Below are 19,186 nucleotides of genomic sequence, written 5' to 3' on the forward strand. Positions count from 1 at the left end.
GCGGCAGTCCTCCAGGCGCAAACAGACGAGAGATGAGCACACAATTGCAAACACAACGTCATACATAATTCTATTTCACGTACACACAGCAAAACACAACCTCTTGATATTTTAGCAAAATCAAGCAGCAGATGTCAACGCAGAGTGGAGCCAACACAACTTAGTACTCGTCTCCTTCTTCTCCACCCTCTTCATCAACAGAATCAGTGCCGACTTCTTCATAATCTTTCTCTAAAGCTGCAAGATCTTCACGAGCTTCAGAGAATTCTCCTTCCTCCATTCCTTCTCCCACATACCAGTGAACGAATGCACGTTTGGCATACATCAGATCAAATTTGTGATCCAGACGAGCCCAAGCTTCCGCAATGGCAGTCGTGTTGGATAACATGCAAACGGCACGCTGCACTTTGGCTAGATCACCACCCGGAACGACGGTGGGAGGCTGGTAGTTGATGCCGACTTTGAATCCGGTCGGACACCAGTCCACAAACTGGATGGTGCGCTTTGTCTTGATCGTAGCGATGGCTGCATTCACGTCCTTTGGTACCACGTCTCCACGATACAGCAGACAGCAAGCCATGTACTTGCCATGACGAGGATCACATTTGACCATCTGATTGGCAGGCTCAAAGCAAGAGTTGGTAATCTCTGAAACAGTCAGTTGCTCGTGATATGCTTTTTCGGCTGAAATGACTGGAGCATAGGTAACCAAAGGAAAATGAATACGAGGATAGGGAACCAAGTTGGTCTGGAACTCGGTCAGATCAACATTGAGTGCTCCATCAAATCGCAAAGATGCAGTAATGGATGACACAATCTGTCCAATCAACCGATTGAGATTGGTGTAAGTGGGTCGTTCGATATCAAGATTACGACGACAAATATCATAAATAGCTTCATTGTCGACCATGAATGCACAGTCAGAATGTTCCAGAGTCGTATGAGTTGTTAAAATCGAGTTGTATGGCTCGACCACAGCTGTACTGATCTGTGGAGCAGGATAAATGGCAAACTCCAACTTGGACTTCTTGCCATAATCGACAGAGAGACGTTCCATGAGAAGAGAAGTGAAACCAGAGCCAGTTCCACCACCAAACGAATGAAAGATCAAGAAACCCTGCAGTCCAGTGCATTGATCAGCCTAGAATCAATACAATATAATTAACAAAGATGTCCAAAAGCGTTTCATGACAATGTCAATGCAAGAACACTTACCAACTTCCTAATCCTATCCAACACTGAATCAATCAGCTCCTTGCCAACAGTGTAGTGACCACGAGCATAATTGTTGGCTGCATCTTCCTTCCCAGAGATCAACTGCTCAGGATGAAAGAGTTGACGATATGTTCCTGTTCGAACTTCATCTGCAACATACATCCACAAGTTCAAAAAACCAACAATAAACTACCAGTACAGTACATCATCAGGGTTCTCCACTAAAGCATGGCTGTGCCACATTGAGCGAATCTTTTTGCATGTGTTAGGTGTGGTGGCAGCTGCCACGCGTCAGCGGGTTGTTCCTGCTGTCAGACGACAGCAGCAGGCTCCGGTACTGCGTGCCCAGTGTCGGGTGGCACTAAGCATACATCAGCCTCGGTAACCAGAAGCTGTCTCTCCAAGTAAGCCCACTGGTGTCTATCAACGCATCAAGGAGAACACTTAATGAGTATTAGCATTGAAAAACTGAAGTTCTTAGTGTGGGCAACAAGCAAGCTCACATCTCCATCGGTGGCCATCACTTACAGAATGCTGATTGAAAATAAAATTGTTATTAAAGCCAGTACAGCACTCAATTGTTGGCGGAAACAAGTCTTTTCCGATAGAAATTTCTCTAAAGTCATCAAAACGAAAGTTTCCAAACTATTGTTCTGCCAGTCTTGTTATATTGCTGTGAGACTTGGCCTGTGACTCAAGCAATCATTTGCAAGCTGAACACATTTCACATGAGATGTATTAGGATGGTTCTTGGAGTGTCTAAATGGCATAAAATAAACAAAGAAAATCTGGCCACAGCAAAAGAAGATCCCATAGAATTGAAAATTCAGAGACTACGACTTTAGTGGTTGGGACACGTAAGAATGTCAAACAACCATCCTCAAAAATAGCTTCCACACTACACAGTAGACTTCTTAATCATAAAAGTCCAGCTCACAGTACTCGACAACGCTGGATTGATGCAGTTCAGAAAGACTTAATAATAATTGAACTTATCTATAATAGATCCACACAGTCGCTCAGCTTTGCGATCTATTCTGCAAAGCCTAAACTCATGGCTAAAATTCAGGTAATGTGTGTGTGTGTGTGTGTGTGTGTGTGTGTGTGTGTGTGTGTGTGTGTGTGTGTGTGTGTGTGTGTGTGTCTGTGTGTGTGTGTGTGTGTGTGTGTGTGTGTGTGTGTGTGTGTGTGTGTGTGTGTGTGTGTGTGTGTGTGTGTGTGTGTGTGTGTGTGTGTGGTGCGATAGCACAGTTGGTTAGAAAGTCTTCTTTAGAGTGTGTACATCCGGGATCTTGCAGGGTGCTCTCGACTTAGGAATATAATGAGTACCTGGTATTTGACTGGGAATAGCAAGACCCCACCTGCAACAAAGTCCATCAGCCACTGGGTTTCAGGTGGATTTTGGTAATCTCGTGTAGCCAGACCTTAACCCCGCCCTCAACATTCCGATGGAGAAACGGTCTGGTAAGGTTCCTTTGATGTTGCCATGTTGCCACATCACCAAATTCTGGTGAACTAAAGACCCTATAAATGTTATAAAGAGACAAGATAATATTACCGCTTCTTGTGCAAAGTGGGTGGTGCTGGGTGCTTATAGGACGTAATCATCGATGCTATCGAACTCTAGGCAAGCCATGAAAGAACGTTTCATGGCCTTACCGTTGAACAGCCATCACGAGGTGAGTTCTTGTCGCGAAATGCCGTTGAAATGGTGTGCGCGCACCCTTTGCAGTCATTAATTTTCACTTTGCGATGCCATGGTAGTGACAAGCATGTACGTGTTCGGCTAGTAAGTAGGCTAGTCCAGTGAGAAGGTAGAAGCTAGGCTTTATGGCGAGGCAATCATCTCCTATATTCTCAGGAAATTTACGTAGTTGTCAAGACTTCACCGGAAACAAGTCCAACACAACAAACAACTGACAGCGACTTCGCACTGCATGTATCACCTCGCTGTAAAAAAACATGCAGAGCACTAGTATGTTGCCATACAGCCCTGTGTCTAGCTTCTCACTGAACTAGCCTAGCTATTTACTAGCTAGCCAAACACGTACGTGCTCGTCACCACATGCACCGGCATCGCAAAGTGAAAATCAATGACTGCAAAGGGCGCGTGTACACACCATTTGACGACATTTCACGACAAGAACTCACCTCGCGATGGCTGTCCAATGAAACGATACTCGTGGCTTGCCTAGAGTTGAAGCTAGCATCGATGATTACATCCTGTAGACACCCAGTATTCAACCACTGGCATGAGAAGCGGCAATATTATCTTGCCTCTTTGTACCATTTCTAGGGTCTTTAGTTCACCCGAATTTGGCAACATGGCAACATCAAAGGAACCTCAACAGGCCCTTTCTCCCGTGCGGCATGAAGACAGGGTAAGGGTCTGGCTATGCGAGACCAGGACTTCAGGTGCCCACACCACAGTTGGCGTTGCAGTCGGTGCTTCTCCGAATACCTGGCCAGGCTCCAGGAGATTGCTAAGCACAGCCATAGCTCCTGCTTAGTGCACAGGAACCCAGCTCCTTATCCATTTGCCATTGTGTGTGTGTGTGTGTGTGTGTGTGTGTGTGTGTGTGTGTGTGTGTGTGTGTGTGTGTGTGTGTGTGTGTGCGTGTGTGTGTGTGCGTGCGTGTGTGTGTGTGCACATGCACAGACCCTGAAATAAAATTTCAAATTGATCGGCCACTTGGTCAGAGCCGTAGCCGCCATTTCGAAATGGCCCCATTGTAGCCACCATTTTGAAAAATCAATGATTAATTACATAAGCCTTCTTTAAGTCTGATGCATGTCATGACTCATAGGTGTTTGCGTGATGTGAGTTGTGTCTCCTAAGCTGGATATGTTTACGCTGAACAGTGTAATTTCATAGAAATATTTAATCAGCTCAGCTATAGCTATATATCCGTATTGTAGAGTATGCCTACATCGGAAGCCTAATTGTGCAAATACCTTGTAATGTGTATGTACGTACTAACGGTAGTCTGTCATGGTCATTTGTGGACAGTCTCAATGGCAGTACAGTCAATAATATTTAGGCAATGACATTACATCTTCATGTGGTTGGGGAGAGACCTCTTCAAAACTCTACACATCTGATTTACACCATGGCAACATGGCAGAAAATGATTGGGAATTCATATTCCAAAGTGTAACCAACCTATTCAGAAACAACAGCTATCCTGGGATATGCAACTGTATTCAGTACAGACCTGATTCCTGGCATGGGGCAACATTGGGGTAAACGCTATGCATGTTGCATGCAATCCCAGATGTCACATGCTGGAGTATGTCCGTAATTAATCTGGTTGTAGCTAGACACAGTCACACTTATTCTGAACAATCTTCAATATGGATGGTATTGTATCTCTAAGAATATATATTGCAGGAACACGCAAGATTAGAATTGATCGTTGAAGTAGCAAGTATTGCGCTTACATGTACACTGTTATATCTAGGTGAGACTTAGACTTATATAGTGTCAAACTAAGTTCTAGAATGTTCTATACCTAACCACAGTAGGACGTGAGTTAACCTACATGACCTAAAACCTTACGTGAGTTATCCAGAGTTCACGATGATGTCGTCAACCGCAATTACTCTGGTTTTCTCAGTTGTATATTACACCTCCCCACCAGCTCTGAAGTCTCCAGTAAACGGACAGAGATAAACGTCAGCAATCCCACATCGCTTTCCGTTTCCTAATCCTGGTAGATCGTCGCGGGTTGTCAGGACCATAGTGTGGTGGTAAGTTCTGGTGAACCAGCTGATCTGATGTCTTCGTCTGTTCGACATCTGTACCTGACTGTGGCAATGTTTGTGAGGGAGAACGTAGGCTGTCACGTAGATCCATGCCTGGATCATTATCTTCGTCTACTCCATATCGTGGTCGGAGTTGTTCTAAGTGACGCCGCCAGATAGGTCCACGCGGATGTACCTTTACATTCACGCTCCGAGAACCGTGTACTTTGATTACGGTTGCTAGAACCCATCTAGGCTCACTGGTGCGTCTTGGCCCCCCACAGTAGAGTGCATAACATGGTGTTCCTACTTGGTAGTGTCTGTGGACGTTATGAACCATGCTTTGTAACTCTTTGGCCTGTGACTTCGTGGCTTCTCGAGCTTGGCGTTCTTGAGCTTCATGTGCCGGGGACGGCAATAGTGTATCAATCTTGGTTCGTATCTGTTGATTGTTGAGTAATTCGCTGGGCGAATATCCACTAGCTAATGGCGAACGCGCGAATGACTGTATTGCATAAGAATTCCTGAAGAGCTTCCTTGGGAGATTTCCTTGACTTTTTCAAGAAACGCTTGAATGTCTGGACAAGTCTCTCAGCGGCACCGTTGGTGGCTGGATGATAAGGTGCTCCCGTCAGATGCACCATTCCTCTTTCATGGCACCAGGCTTTGAACTCCTGTGAGGAAAAGGTGGTAGCGTTGTCTGAAACTATGGCATGCGGGTAGGAAAAGTGTGAAAAGCCTTCCTCTAGCAACTGGGTAGTTGTCTTCGTAGAAGTAGAATTGGTCACATGAATACATGGGTATTTGAAGTATGCGTCGATGACAACGAGCCAATGGTGTCCCATGAAATCGATAGCGTGGTCAACATGTATCCTACTCCAGGGTTTCTCCGGCAGCATCCAAGGATGGTTGGCAGGCTTTGCTGGTTTGTTTTGATGTTCAGCGCAGGCAGTGCATTGATGACACGTCTTGAATAGCTGTGTCGATCCTCGGCCAGTAGACTGCTGTTCATGCCAGTTGTTTCATCCTTTGCATTCCGAAATGGCCTTCAAGAAGAATCTTCAACACTTCTTGTTGCAGGCTAGCCGGTATCACGACTCTATTGCCATACAGGAGGCATCCGTTGATGGTAGTCAGTGAATGCTCAAGCTTTTTGAAGTCCTTTAAGTGATCTGGAACTTGATTAGGCCATCCCTCTCTTGTGTATCGGATAATTTCGGAAATAACCGGATCTTTGGTAGACTCTTTTCAAAGTGCACTTTGATCTGTTGGCTTAATCTGGGTGCCAATCGTGTTTATGAGGCATACCGTATCAATGTCCCTTTCATCTTCCTTTCCATCAAAGTAGACGTCTGGTCCTGCTGGTAGACGGTTGAGGGCGTCTGCATTGCCATGCTTTGACGTATTGCAATACGCAATGGTATAGTCGTATTGACTAAGCATAAGTGCCCATCGTGCTAGTCGATTCGCTGCGAGAACAGGCGTCTCCTTGTGTGGCCCAAACATGGCGAGAAGGGGTCTATGGTCAGTCACCAGTAGGAAGTGTCGCCCGTAAAGGAATTGATGAAATTTATGAAGCGCAAAAATAATGGATAAAGCCTCCTTTTGAATTTACGACTACTTCTTTCGCGCTGGTGACAAGGTTTTAGATGCGATGGCAATCGGTTGCTCGCTTCCGTCTGAGTAGCAATGAAAAAGTACTGCCCCGATTCCAACTTCCGATGCATCGCAGGAGATGCCAATCGAACAGGAAGGATCAATGGGAAGGATCGAAGTGAGCCAGAATGGTGTCTTCGTTCAGCATTGACTTCAGTTTGTTGAACGCGTCCTGCTCTGCTGCGGTCCACTTCCAACGAGTGTCCTTTCTGGTTAGGCATGTCAATGGTTCCATGACCGTTGCTAGATCTGGTAGAAACTTGCTGTAAAACTGAATTGATTCTAGAAATGATCTAAGAGTCGTAACGTCGTTTGGTGGTTGCATTTTCATTACGGCGTCCACCTTTGGTCCTTTGGCTAATCCGTCCCGTGACAGGGTGTATCCTAGATATGTGACTTGCGGCTGGGCAAAGGCGCATTTGTCAATCGACATCGGAGGCCGTTGCTGTCCAGTCTTTTCAGTAATCCTCGAAGATCGTGCAGATGATCTTCGGCGTCTTTGCCGCTCACGAGTATATCGTCGAGATAGACAGCTACTCCAGAGAGATCGCTGGTCAATTGTTCCATGATCTCTTGGAAGTATCCTGGCGCTGAGCTGATACCGTACGAAAGGCGAGTTTGTAAGAGTACTCCCTTGTGTGTACTGAGTGCGAGTCGCTTTTGACTTTCTGGTGCAAGTTCTATTAGGTTATACGTATTCGCTAGATCAATCTTTGAAAAATAGTAGGCGCCTCCTAGCTAGCGCATAAGATCTTCTGGAAGTGGTAAGGGTTGGTGATGTGTCTCCAACTGTGAGCTCACCGTTACTGAATAATCTCCACATACCCGTACACTTCCATTTGGGTGACTATGTGAAGGTGGCTTCCGGACTGGAACGACTGGAGTTCCATAATCGTTCAATTGTACTTGCTTCCAAAGGCCCCGATCAATGCCTTTGTCGTATGCTCGAGATAGGTCGTCCTGTATTGCAAATGGCACAGTACGAGCTTTGCAAAAGACCGGTGTGACGTCCGTTTAAACTCTATTTTGAACTGAAAGTTCTTCAAACATCCCAGTTCATCTTTCCATAAGTTAGGAAACTCCTGTGTGAGTTGTTCGCAGGCTGCTTGGAGAGACTTGTGAGTTGAGATCATATGTACCGGTGCGTTATTTGTAGACTTGCAAAGAAGACGGTCGAGTTGGATGCCGCTTTCCAAAACTGTGTCTAATCCGATAAGATTTAGGTTTAGTTTCGTAACTGTAAACTCCAGTTGCTTGCGAACTGTCTCGTCTCCGGTCTGTAGCAATGAGTCCACGCATGCGGTACCGAGAATAAATATGGAGTGACACGATGCTGAACGATATTCTGCAGTGGTCGGTTTGAGTGGCAGCTTGCCAATTGATTTCCATCTTGTCAGTGAGAGGAAATTGGTTCTGGCACCAGTGTCAATCAAAAACAGGTGGCGTCTCCCCCGTTGAGTGATCGGGATATGTATTTGTGGTGCATCGTTCTCATTTATGATAGAGACTATGGTAATACACCTGACCTTCCTAGCTTGTTTGCTGTGGCATGCGGCTTCAATGTGGCCTTTCTTCTTGCAGTAATGGCATTCCGCTCCTCGGAAACGGCATTTGTCTCTGGGATAACCTTTTTTCCGCAGCTTCCACATGGTTTGTGGTCAGTTGGCGGGGAAGACTGGAGCGTCTGTTGCGTTTTCTGTGGAGAATTTCGCGGCTTGGTGATCTTGTGGATTTCCTCCAGTTTTGGGTAGAGTTGGGCCTTAGCTGTTTTGGCTGCTTCCTCCACCTCTGTCGCGATCTGGACAACGTTCTGGAACGTAAGTTCATTTTCTTTGGTTTTGAATGCAGCTTTGAGCACAGCCTCGTTGTTAATGGCACACAGAAAACAAGTGCGCATGGCTTCGTCCAGGGGATCCTTAATGGATGTGAAATCACACGTGGTAGCCATCTGTCGTACTTTTGCAGCAAGTTTGTGAGGCGTTTCACCTGGCTTACGCTTGATTTCGCTCCAGAATCGGAACCATTCTCTGACTATGAAGCACTTGGGATCATAATGCTGTGACATGAAGTCATGGATAGACTGCAAAGAAAGTTTATTTGCTGTCATAGGTTCCGGCAGTTGTGACGCAAAATTGTCGATGAGCTTGTATATGTCACTGGATTGATTGGTTAAAAAGACAAAAGCTAGTTTGTCTTCAGGAATGGAATTAGCTTCCGTAAATGTTTGAAACCTTGACCTGCAGTCCTTCCACAGCTCTGACATTGAGTCAAAAGACTGAAATTTCAGGTTGGACCAATGTAAACTGGAATGGTTGGCCTTAAGCTGGCTTTTGAGAAGGTCCAGCTGGTGCATGTGCAACTCTCGCTGTTGCTCCATCTCCTCCTTGTGTTGATGCTGTGTCACACGAATCTGTTCCTGCAGGACTGAGATGAGCTGGGTTAGTTCTTCAGACATCATAACCGTGTATGCTCGTCGCCAGAAAAGCTCTATTGTATCTCTGAGAATATATATTGCAGTAACACACAAGACTAGAATTGATCGCTGAAGTAGCAAGTATTGTGCTTACACGTACACAGTTAGATCTAGGTGAGACTCAGACTTATATAGTGTCAAACTAAGTTCTAAAATGTTCTATACCTAACCACAGTAGGATGTGAGTTAACCTACATGACCTAAAACCTTACGTGAGTCATCCAAAGTTCACGATAATGTCGTCAACCGCAATTACTCTGGTTTTCTCAGTTGTATATTACAGATGGTCTCATCATCTTTTAGGCTCTGGCCTTGTTGAAAACTTGCAAACTGCATACAATCTTTATGCTACATGGTGAAAATTCTGTTAAGTGTCCAGTTTTACAGTTAGGAGTGACTGAATTACAGAGTAGAACGTGCATGTAGAGTGTTAGCGTTGTGAAAGAGCACCCTCACTGTGATGGGTTGTGCTGTGGGTAACTATCATCAGTTATTATGTCAAATGGGCGTGCAATCTTCTCATTGGTCGGTCAAAGGCGTTGCTTGGTCGGCCATTGGCCAATAACAGGCCGTTATTTCATGCTGTGTGTGTGTGTGTGTGTGTGTGTGTGTGTGTGTGTGTGTGTGTGTGTGTGTGTGTGTGTGTGTGTGTGTCAGTGTGTGTTAAATCTGTCCCGCTGTCAACAAAAGTATGCACTTTACGAATTCCTGCCATATGGATATCATTTGTTCAGTCTGCATCCAAAAATCTCATTTTGTCTGACTATAATAACACCAGTTTCAATCAAACCAAAACATACACAAGTACTGTTTTGTTAAGTCGTGAGCACACACATGAATAATGGCAGATTCATCATGTCTAGAGAAAAGATTTTTCATCAGTTCCCCAAACTGACTACATCCGTAATTTTTAAAATAAAACTAATAACATTTGTGTGATGGAGACATCTGCTTAAAGCCTTTATCATACCTGCCTGCTTGATGTCCCTTTCATAGTGGATATGAAATGCTCTCAGTTGGTGATTTGACAAATACTACCCAAACATTTAATTAATGAAGAAGCACTAGAAGTGCAAACCCTCAGCTGGTATGCACCTTGAAGGTAATTAGTCACGCTATGACAGAATGGTTTAAACAATACCAATTAACCGCCACTCACAGCGAAAGTATAGAGCAAATACGAAAAACAGCTCGGTTAGATAGGTACAAAAGAAGCAGCACTGATTTTCAGTGAACAAAACACGATTTCATGCACCTACAATGTTTTGGGCTTTCAGAAGATAACACTATTTATGAAACAAGCATAATGTTACAACCTTTGCTCTCATACGTCTAGTTCTTTGTGCAACTCCTCTAGGCGTCTGATTGTTTGTGCAGCTTTTGAAGTCGTAATGAGCCACTATGGGCAGTTTTAGGCGTGGCACAGGTAACACCAAAACCAAAACAAAATTAGATGTGGGAAAACATGAATGTTACAAATGTAGCTGGATTAGGCGTTGTTTCTAAGTGCTAAACCCTCACATACAACAAAAGAAACAGCTCGCCACCGATTTTCCAGCTCACAACAATCTAGACGTCTGATTGTTTGTGCAGCTTCTCTAGACATCTGGTTGTTGTCGTAATGGGGGAAAACATGCACATTTCAAATGTAGATCAGGTTGTTTTGAAGAGCTGGAACAAGCCAGATGTTACAAGTCGGGTAGCCTCGGTGCGCCTTACGTGCGCCTTACGTGATAAAGTAACGCGCGTGATCATTGTTCTGTTTGTTGGTGGGCAAGTTACAAATGTAGAGCAAAACAAGTAAATCACCACTGACTTTCCAGCTCACAAGAATGTAGACGTCTGGTTGTTTATGCAACTTCTCTAGGCATCTATTTGTTTGTATAGCTTCTCTAGACGTCTGGTTGTTTGTGCAGCTTCTCTAGACATCTGGTAGTTGTCGTAACGAGGGAAAACATGCACGTTACAAATGTAGTTGTTTCAAAGTGCTGGAACAAGCCAAATGTTACAAGTCGGAGAGCCTCGACGCTAGGCTGGCTGGCCATCTTTGCCTTATGTGATGAAGTAACAGGCGTGATCATTGTTCTGTTTGTTGGTGGGAAACATATGTTACAAATGTAGAGCCAAACAAGCAGCTCACCACCGATTTTCCAGCTCACAAGAATGTAAAAGTCTCGTTCTTTGTGCAGCTTTTCTTCTAGGCGTCTCGTTGTTTGTGCCACTTCTCTAGCTAGACGTCTGGTTGTTGTAGTAGCAGCTACCAAACAAACAGAGGTGGAGCCTCATGATGACATCACGTTCGTCTATTGGTCAGAAATGACATCACGTTCATCTATTGGTCAGAAATGACACCACTTCTGTCTATTGGTCAGAATAGCTTCATTTGCATCTGCGCTAATCGACTATATATATACCCTCGTTGGGTCGGGTCATCGAACAATTACTATACGCTTAGCCTGGAAATCCGGGCCTCAGGTAATAAAGAAGCACTATAGTGCTAAACCCTAGGCTGCTAGCAGCTACTAAAGTAGTAGTTGTACAAGGATGCAAATATGTCTTGAGATACAAGGTTGTGTGGCCACTAAATATCACATCTGCACATCAAGACATGTCCAATTAACTAAGCAGCTTGTGTTATGTAGTTGACATAGCAACACTAATCATCTCTGTGTCATTACAACACTTACATAATTGGCGACATCCGCTCTTGTAACAATCAGCGCATGCGCAATAGCCATAATAGTGAGTGAGTCATTACTGGCATGCATTTACTGTGTACCCTAGCTCGGGTAATTAAATCAGAGACAACACAACTATAACCCTAAGGTCTAATCAAGCATATGCTGACAAACTGCAACAATACCCTAATTTACAAAGCTATTAATTAAAATCAACAATATTCTAGAAACCGGAAATAGTCCGTAGCTACAATTTCCGGTAATATCAACTAGATCGATCACACCACATGGCAACAACAAACAAACACTCACCTACAACCGTCGGCTCGAGGTCGACAAAAACAGCCCTGGGAACGTGTTTCCCGGCTCCCGTTTCCGAGAAGAAAGTATTGAACGAGTCGTCTCCCCCGCCAATCGTCTTGTCCGACGGCATTTGACCGTCCGGCTGAATTCCGTGCTCGAGACAGTAGAGTTCCCAGCAAGCGTTGCCCATTTGAACGCCAGCCTGACCAATGTGGATTGAAATGCATTCACGCTACAAAACAAACGAACAATTGACTACTTCGGAAAGAAAAATAGTAAACAAATGCAAAGAATTTGCTCGCTAGAAACGTGACAACGCAAGGCTGCCGATCTCGCAAATAAAAAAACCTCACCATTGTTGCTGCTCGTCAAGAGAACGTAGAATACAGAGAACGAGAACGAGAACAAGACTACAATGGTCCAAGCCCTAAAGATGCAAACCCGGATGTGACAGCTCCCGTACTGAGATGTGTAGGACGTATGAAACTGTACGTTTCAGATCCTGTAAAAAAATAATAGCCGCAGTCCTCCAGGGGCAAACTAAAGTAAGGCAAACACACGAGAGATGAGCACACAACTGCAAACGTAACGCTAACGTCATACATTTCAATCTAATGAAATATAATTCTATTTCACGTACACACACAGCACAACCTCTTCATTTTCTTTATTGCAAAATCACTAGTAGAAGCAATGTGCAAAATCAAGCAGCGGATGTCAACGCAGAGTGGAGCCAACACAACTTAGTACTCGTCTCCTTCTTCTCCACCCTCTTCATCAACAGAATCAGTGCCGACTTCTTCATAATCTTTCTCTAAAGCTGCAAGATCTTCACGAGCTTCAGAGAATTCTCCTTCTTCCATTCCTTCCCCCACATACCAGTGAACGAAGGCACGTTTGGCGTACATCAGATCAAACTTGTGATCCAGACGAGCCCAAGCTTCCGCAATGGCAGTTGTGTTAGATAACATGCAAACGGCACGCTGCACTTTGGCTAGATCACCACCGGGAACGGCAGTAGGAGGCTGGTAGTTGATGCCGACTTTGAATCCGGTTGGACACCAGTCCACAAACTGGATGGTGCGCTTTGTCTTGATCGTAGCGATGGCTGCATTCACGTCTTTTGGTACCACATCTCCACGATACAGCAGACAGCAAGCCATGTACTTGCCATGACGAGGATCACATTTGACCATCTGATTGGCAGGCTCAAAGCAAGAGTTGGTGATCTCTGACACACTCAGTTGCTCGTGATATGCTTTCTCAGCCGAGATCACTGGAGCATAGGTGACCAATGGAAAGTGAATACGAGGATAGGGAACCAAGTTGGTCTGGAACTCGGTCAGATCAACATTGAGTGCTCCATCAAATCGCAAAGATGCAGTTATGGATGACACAATCTGTCCAATCAACCGATTGAGATTGGTGTAAGTGGGTCGTTCGATATCAAGATTACGACGACAAATATCATAAATAGCTTCATTGTCGACCATGAATGCACAGTCAGAATGTTCCAGAGTCGTGTGAGTTGTTAAAATCGAGTTGTATGGCTCGACCACAGCTGTACTGATCTGTGGAGCAGGATAAATGGCAAACTCCAGTTTGGACTTCTTGCCATAATCGACAGAGAGACGTTCCATTAGAAGAGAAGTGAAACCAGAGCCAGTTCCACCACCAAACGAATGAAAGATCAAGAAACCCTGCAGTCCAGTGCATTGATCAGCCTAGAATCAATACAATATAATTAACAAAGATGTCCAAAAGCGTTTCACAACAATGTCAATGCAAGAACACTTACCAACTTTCTCATCCTATCCAACACTGAATCAATCAGCTCCTTGCCAACAGTGTAGTGACCACGAGCATAATTGTTGGCTGCATCTTCCTTCCCAGAGATCAACTGCTCAGGATGAAAGAGTTGACGATATGTTCCCGTTCGAACTTCATCTGCAACATACATCCACACATTCAAGAAACATATTATATAAACTATCAGTACAGTAATCATCAGGGTTCTCCGCTAAAGCATGGCTGTGCTATGTTGAGCAAATCTTTTCACATGTGTCCTACCCACGGTACTGTTCACAGTACAGGTACATGTATACAGCAAGCAGATGGTATTAGCGTGCGTGTGTGCAATTGAATATGGAAGACGTCACATGGTGAATATGATGACACATAAGGCAGTAACAGCGCCAGATCCAGGAATTTTCGAAAGAGGGGGTTCACCGTTAGCAGCTATTTATAGCATTACTACTTTTCTCTTTTCTAATGAAATTATATGAAATTATTTAACCATGCCTATTGGAAGAGGGGTTTAAACCCCCTGAACCCCCTCTGGATCCGGCCCTGAGTAATGACTTCATTCTTTTCCGTCTTGGGGCAAAGAAAGGCTTCAGTAATACGTAGTTTGACCTACAGTTTAGAATCCTATTGTAAAGCTGAGTATCCGAGGACACATGACGATCACCGTAAGGGCCATGTCTTGCAACTATACCATCCTGTGAAGTTATTCTGAAATAACCCTGCATCATTCTTTGCCACACAAAAAAACAGATTAGTGCATTACAATTTTCAAGCAAAATACGAAAGAACAAAATTTCTTGGACAGTCGTGCTTACGTAACTACACAGCAGTAAGTTAAGGCTACAATCGAGTCATTTATATATATTTCCTGTGCCCACCACGTCACATAAGCTGGACAGCTTACACAAGCTCTACAAGAGTAGCTAGAAAATCTTTTCAAGCTGCAGTGATGCACACAGCAGAACCTCGTGTGGCACTAAAGAATTTCTGTCGTGAACTCTAATCTGAAGCATGTGATAAACATGCACATTAACTAGCAAAGTATGAATTTACACAGTGTAACTTCACTTATCTAAGCCCCTGTGGGTATTAAACACATATCGGAAAGAGGATCTTATATGTGAAAAGAATGGATCGTGAAGCCTCTTCCCAACTCCATATTTTTGCAATGTCAATATGGGATGACATCTTCAACTGTTTAAGAATCTCTCCTTGCTGGTTTATCGTACGCACTACACACCCAAGTTTCTTGAATGTTGCATTTTGTCACCGAAACGCTACAAAGTCACTACACAACTTGTATTAGACGACCCACATCATATCTCAGACAGAATGAAGATTGGATCCGATATGTAAGGGTTGGATAAGCAAAGATCAGATAAGCAAGGATGTACTCAGTAACTGTATCAGTTAATTAAATAAATGTACTGCCACTGGCAACTAATCCAGGGTTCTCACTACAGTGTGGCAGCGCGGTGCTGCACCACGCTCCAGTAAGAGTGTGCCATGCTCAGAAACGGTAGATAAAAGTCTTACAGCTAAAGAGTGTTTGAGAATTTCATACTACTGAAACACAACATCATAGTTTTAGTAAAGGTGACAATAGCCACAAATCCAGGCTCCTACAAAATAATTATGGGATGATAGCCTCGTTCCAAATGTACGCACAAGTGTTGATTGCAGTCCCAGATGCGCTGCCTCTGATTCTAGTCCCAGATGCCCTTCCAGTGACCCAGACTAGTCATGGCTTCATGTGAAGCAACAACAGTGGTCCACCTCCATTAACGCCTGACTAGACAGACTTTCTGTAGTTTCATCTACAAAACTTGTGCATGTGCAATCTATGAACATCGCTAAAAAGAGATCAATGTTGATTTCCTTGCAAGGGCACTTGAACGTATGTTACACGCAATAGCAACAACACAAAGTCTACCTCACTTGACATAGGCTCTAGTGTGCAAGTCTGACTGTAAAGAGCAGACTGTATGCGTCGTGGACCCGTCCATCCCGCCACACTCCCAAAATCTCTAGCGAGAACCCTGCTAATGTAACTAATCACTCCAGATAATGTAGGAGTAGGCAAAACAAACATACTAGTTAAATTCAATTCATTGTTGGGGTGAGCCTCAGTGAGAACAGCCATGAAACACAGTGATTTGTTATCGAGGAGAATATGCAGGTACAGGTATAGCACTAACATAAATTTCTTGGTAAAAGCTAGGTATTATCACATTTTTGGCTGCAGTCGTCAAGCCATCAGGAGTTCAAGCCCATTAGCACATTTTCCTATTAGTCCTGTGTCAGCTAAGAACAATGTATGTACAAATTTGTAGACACAAACCAATTCCTATAACCTCCACAATGCGTACACAAACCACTTTGTGGTGTGATTGCTCACACCATTCGTAGATACTCTAGCAAAGAAATTTACCTGTAAATTTGTCTAAATTTACCTGTAGATTTGCCTGTTCAAATCAAGCTACGACTAGTTCATTGTCACAGTCGGACGTGGATGCGTGCGTTTGGACATCAAGGAAAACACGCACCTATAGACAGACCGCTAATGCAAATTTCTTTGAAAAAGCAACATGTTCTTACATTTAGTTGCATTTTCAGCCGCAATTGTCAAGCCATCTCTAGGGGCTCAAGCCTGTTTGCACATTCTCTTATTAGTCCCATGGGACATGTGCACAGCAAACTGAAGAGCAGTACAACCATTACACTTACACCTGTATTTTGACATCAAACCATCATGCCTGTGATTGGCTCAAAATTAACGTTATTTCCGGCGGGAGTCGTAACGTACCATACGCACATCTCAACACAGTACAGTACACATGAGAAAGGTCTTGCCAAGGCTTGCCCCAATATATGATTATGTATAAGTTATCATTATTGACAATTGTACATTGTTAGTCAATACTGTGAAAGGGAACTATCACCAAATACTAAAACTTGCTGAAAGAAAATACAAGGCCTAGCATCTTCCTGCGGGAAGCTTACGGTCCAGCTAGTACAGAAGCAGAAAATGGACCATGAGTTATTCAGACGATTCCCTGTATGTAGCAGAAAGAGTTACTCTGAGTCTCTCTGTCCTCATTTGGAACTACTTTAGGTTTAATTAAAATTAACAGCACCACATGCTCCTAACGTACCCAAAATGCATGAAGATATGATCTATGAACTAATCTAAGAAGGGTCTCCTTTTGAGGGTCCTACTGACACAGTCGATACTTGCGTGATAAGTTTGGGGTCCCAGTTTGCTTTAGTCAATAAATCACAACTGACACCATATGTCTCACAATCCTTACCTCGAAAAGTGTACAGGTATCGGTCTTCCTTGCTAACCAGCAAGCAGAGTTACTTTGATGACACATAAGGAGGAAAAGGGAGTACTAAACACACACCCACAGGTAATCCATGTGCCTGAATGATAACGTCAGCATATCCCGTTGGCCAAATTAATGGCAGATGTAGGAGGCATTCGAATACTAGTTCTAGAACTGGAATTGGCGGGAAAGCAAAATTCTATAACGTTCGATTGGTAGTTCTAGCAGTTCAGCCTAGCAAGATGGAAATGTTGAAACTGTCAAGCCCTAAATGTTAAATTCCCAGAGGTTGCCGAAGTAAAATGGTGAGTACAGATGCTGACGCCGTTGTGGACCTTCTTGTTGGTTCTAATAAACACTTGTGGCGACCATCAGCTTGGCAAACACAAGAAGAAACAACCTTTGGAACTGATTAGTGACCTTCTTGGCGGAAGCTCCAAAAAACCGAAAGCGAAAGCACTGCCAACTACAACAAGTGGAATAGAAACGCCACTCTACTTCTTATTGACGCTTGCCGGAAGTATGAGCCTTTGGCATGCTCAACTTGCTGACAGTTCTAAGCATTCGTTTGCTAGCAAGAATTCCAACAGCTTTGGCAGTTCCAGTTCTAGAACTGGAACTAGTATTCAAACGAACCCTTATATTGGCTTTATATTGGTGGTCGCTAAAAAATATGCAAATCCACCAAAATAAATTCCCGCCAATATTTTCATCTTATACCATATTCATCTAATAGCCTACATCACCAACATGCAGTCAAACATTCTCTGACACTATGCATGCATCAACTTGTTAAATAATTTCCTATCATAGGTGCTCTCTGGTATGTGCACCTGCCTTGGAGTGTAAATATGAGAATCTAGGGGTGCAAGTCAATCATTAGAAAGCTTCACAGCTCATTTTCTTTCACAATCTGTGCCACCTTACCATCTTTGCTAGCTATTTCAGAGCAGTACTACCCTAACTAAATATATTTTGATCAAGTCACGCCATGTTTTTTATTCCTCCAGTCAGTGAAACCCACGTGAGGAGAAACACAGAAAGAAAACGGTGTGGCATTACAGTAAACGTTTCCAGTAAATGGTTGCAAAGGGATGTGTCATCTGAGAGATTATTGATTTTGGTGAGAGTTCACCTTTAGGTAAGCATTTTCAGCTTTAATTTGAGAAACCCCGGCAAACAAACAGCATAAATTAAAAACGAAGGCGAGAACTTACGTCACCTGATCACACGTCATGTGACGACCTAAACGGGAAATGAGACAAAGCGCCCACTTCCTGTTCGTTTTCAAAAACAACGCCCAAACACTCACCCACTACGGTTGGCTCGAGGTCGACAAAAACAGCCCTGGGAACGTGTTTCCCAGCTCCCGTTTCCGAGAAGAAAGTATTGAACGAGTCGTCTCCCCCGCCAATCGTCTTGTCTGACGGCATTTGACCGTCCGGCTGAATTCCGTGCTCGAGACAGTAGAGTTCCCAGCACGCGTTGCCCATCTGAACGCCGGCTTGACCAATATGAACTGAGATACACTCACGCTACAAGAAAAAGACGAAACCTTGAATGCGCGCAAACAAAAGCACGTGCTAATAGTCAAATCCGAATCCGACTACAATTCAGGTGGAAGGCTTAGTGACAAAGTCGTCTTACCATTGTTGCTGCTTCTCAATGTCAACTTCAAGAACTGTACAACGACGTGCAACGGTCGATGCGACAACTTGTGTTCTGAGACCCGGATATCGTAGCCTCCCTATATATCAGCTCGATCACGCCTACGTATGTCTTGCACTTGCACAGCCCCTCTTAACGCGCGCGCGAGAAGCTGCGAGGGGCCGCACGCCGGCAGATAATTGGGAACGGAAAGAAGTGACTAACGCCTGACATAGCTCTTAGCTCTTTAGCACACATAGCATGCGCCTGCCTCGGGTGATCGCTAGCTATTATGTCACTCGACACGCTGTGAAGCTGAGACGTCAAACGTTTGC

General features: G+C 44.1%; 3 protein-coding genes across 3 annotated transcripts; all 3 read right to left on the reverse strand.

Moving 5' to 3' along the window:
- Positions 1-44: 44 nt before the first annotated feature.
- LOC134179870 (tubulin alpha-1 chain-like) lies at positions 45-12,491 on the reverse strand. The gene is made up of 5 exons (XM_062646876.1): positions 12,423-12,491; positions 12,079-12,301; positions 11,229-11,345; positions 1,216-1,364; positions 45-1,141 (listed from the first exon to the last, which is right to left on the reverse strand). Exons 1-5 carry the CDS (start codon positions 12,423-12,425, stop codon positions 161-163), a joined length of 1,473 nt encoding a protein of 490 aa, XP_062502860.1. The 5' UTR covers positions 12,426-12,491; the 3' UTR covers positions 45-160.
- LOC134180558 (uncharacterized) lies at positions 7,512-8,280 on the reverse strand. The gene has a single exon (XM_062647735.1). It carries the CDS (start codon positions 8,262-8,264, stop codon positions 7,512-7,514), a length of 753 nt encoding a protein of 250 aa, XP_062503719.1. The 5' UTR covers positions 8,265-8,280.
- Positions 12,492-12,666: 175 nt separating the features above from the next.
- On the reverse strand, positions 12,667-18,955 carry LOC134179448 (tubulin alpha-1 chain-like). The gene is made up of 4 exons (XM_062646344.1): positions 18,852-18,955; positions 18,517-18,739; positions 13,868-14,016; positions 12,667-13,793 (listed from the first exon to the last, which is right to left on the reverse strand). Exons 1-4 carry the CDS (start codon positions 18,852-18,854, stop codon positions 12,813-12,815), a joined length of 1,356 nt encoding a protein of 451 aa, XP_062502328.1. The 5' UTR covers positions 18,855-18,955; the 3' UTR covers positions 12,667-12,812.
- Positions 18,956-19,186: the final 231 nt, after the last annotated feature.

This window comes from Corticium candelabrum, chromosome 5 (assembly GCF_963422355.1).
Source record: "Corticium candelabrum chromosome 5, ooCorCand1.1, whole genome shotgun sequence".
NCBI classification, from domain to species: domain Eukaryota; kingdom Metazoa; phylum Porifera; class Homoscleromorpha; order Homosclerophorida; family Plakinidae; genus Corticium; species Corticium candelabrum.

Coding starts and splice junctions, on each gene's coding strand:
- LOC134179870 (XM_062646876.1), bottom strand. Junction 11,346..12,078: donor CCTCGAGCCGACGGTTGTAG/GTGAGTGTTTGT, acceptor TTTGTTTGGTAG/CTGCTACTACAACAACCAGA. Junction 1,142..1,215: donor TGGATAGGATTAGGAAGTTG/GTAAGTGTTCTT, acceptor TATTGATTCTAG/GCTGATCAATGCACTGGACT.
- LOC134179448 (XM_062646344.1), bottom strand. Junction 14,017..18,516: donor CCTCGAGCCAACCGTAGTGG/GTGAGTGTTTGG, acceptor TGTATGTTGCAG/ATGAAGTTCGAACGGGAACA. Junction 13,794..13,867: donor TGGATAGGATGAGAAAGTTG/GTAAGTGTTCTT, acceptor TATTGATTCTAG/GCTGATCAATGCACTGGACT.
- LOC134180558 (XM_062647735.1), bottom strand. CDS start 8,264: ATGTGGAAGCTGCGGAAAAAAGGTTATCCCAGAGACAAATGCCGTTTC.